Source organism: Myotis davidii, unplaced genomic scaffold (genome assembly GCF_000327345.1).
Source record: "Myotis davidii unplaced genomic scaffold, ASM32734v1 scaffold609, whole genome shotgun sequence".
Taxonomy (NCBI): Eukaryota; Metazoa; Chordata; class Mammalia; order Chiroptera; family Vespertilionidae; genus Myotis; species Myotis davidii.
In genome coordinates, this window is record NW_006300164.1 from 2241099 (window position 1) to 2242096 (window position 998).

General features: G+C 64.0%; 1 protein-coding gene and 1 long non-coding RNA gene across 2 annotated transcripts in view; both read right to left on the minus strand.

Annotated features, from left to right (window-relative positions):
• Nucleotides 1–793, minus strand: part of LOC102764886 — a 3291-nt gene extending 2498 nt beyond the window's left edge. Inside the window, exons 1-2 of the long non-coding RNA XR_436329.2 lie at nucleotides 725–793; nucleotides 555–608 (exon numbers count right to left, since the gene is read on the minus strand). This is a non-coding gene — a long non-coding RNA (uncharacterized LOC102764886). The remainder of the gene's footprint in view (nucleotides 1–554; nucleotides 609–724) is intronic.
• The window catches only part of LOC102761370 (collagen alpha-1(V) chain-like), an 89263-nt gene that overhangs the window by 29390 nt on the left and 58875 nt on the right, over nucleotides 1–998 (minus strand). The window contains exons 17-19 of the mRNA XM_015572366.1: nucleotides 725–778; nucleotides 555–608; nucleotides 353–460 (exon numbers count right to left, since the gene is read on the minus strand). Of these exons, the coding sequence (XP_015427852.1) occupies nucleotides 353–460; nucleotides 555–608; nucleotides 725–778 (216 nt within the window). The remainder of the gene's footprint in view (nucleotides 1–352; nucleotides 461–554; nucleotides 609–724; nucleotides 779–998) is intronic.

The window sequence follows — 998 nt, forward strand, 5'->3', positions numbered from 1 at the left end:
CGTGGAAGGTGTGGCCATGAGACATGTGCCCCATGTGTACAGCTGGCCTTCCCAGTGTGTGCTGAGAGGTCACTGCTGTTTCCGTTCAATTGCCAGCACTTTCCAATGTTCCTACTACGGCCACGGAAGTGAGTGTCACGGCTTAACGTCGGTACGGGCACCTCTGGGAGTGTGGGACCTTGCAGCCATTCCAGTGCATGGGGAGCCCTGGAGGCCCCTGCAGTCAGCCTGGTTCCCCCTTTCTCACAATGACAGAGCGGGGGGAGGCAGGGCAGGGGAGGGCTGAGCAGTGCGGGGAGACAGCAGAGCGCAGGCACTGAAGTGGACCCCACCATCCACACTCCCCAGTTACCTGCAGCCCCACTGGTCCAGGGGGCCCAGGGAAGCCTCTGGGGCCTTCGTCACCCTTCTGCCCAAAAAGGCCCTGCTGGCCCCGGGGCCCCGGCTCTCCATCCGCTCCCTGTGGGGACACGAAGGGTGGGGTGAGGACTGCCTCCTGCTGCCCGCGGCGGAGCGGTCGTGGGGTCTGAGCGGCCGGGACCGCAGATACTCACCGAGGGGCCCGGCTGCCCGATGGGGCCTTGAGGACCCGTGGGCCCCGGCGGACCCTGTGGGAACAGACAGACACGGCTGCTTCTGGAGCCACAGCTGCGGCCCCGGGAGAGGCCGGCGGAGCAGGTGGGCGTCCGGGTCATCAGCTCCGTGCCCGCCGCGTGGGCCTTACCTGCTCTCCTTTGTCCCCCTTGCTCCCCTTCTGCCCCGGCTCCCCGATCTCTCCCTGTGGGAAGGGGTGGGAGATCCGTCAGCCCCAAACCATTCGGGTCTGATCTGCTCCCCGCGATTCATTTGTCTTGGCGACTGAGAGTAACCGCCTCTCCACAGGGTTCCCAGGAGGACCCGCTTCCGTGTTTTTATTTCCTGTTTAATATGAGAGTTGAAAGCACGAGGCCCCATCTGACGCTACACAGAACCTGAGCCGATTGGAAAAGGCAAGAAAA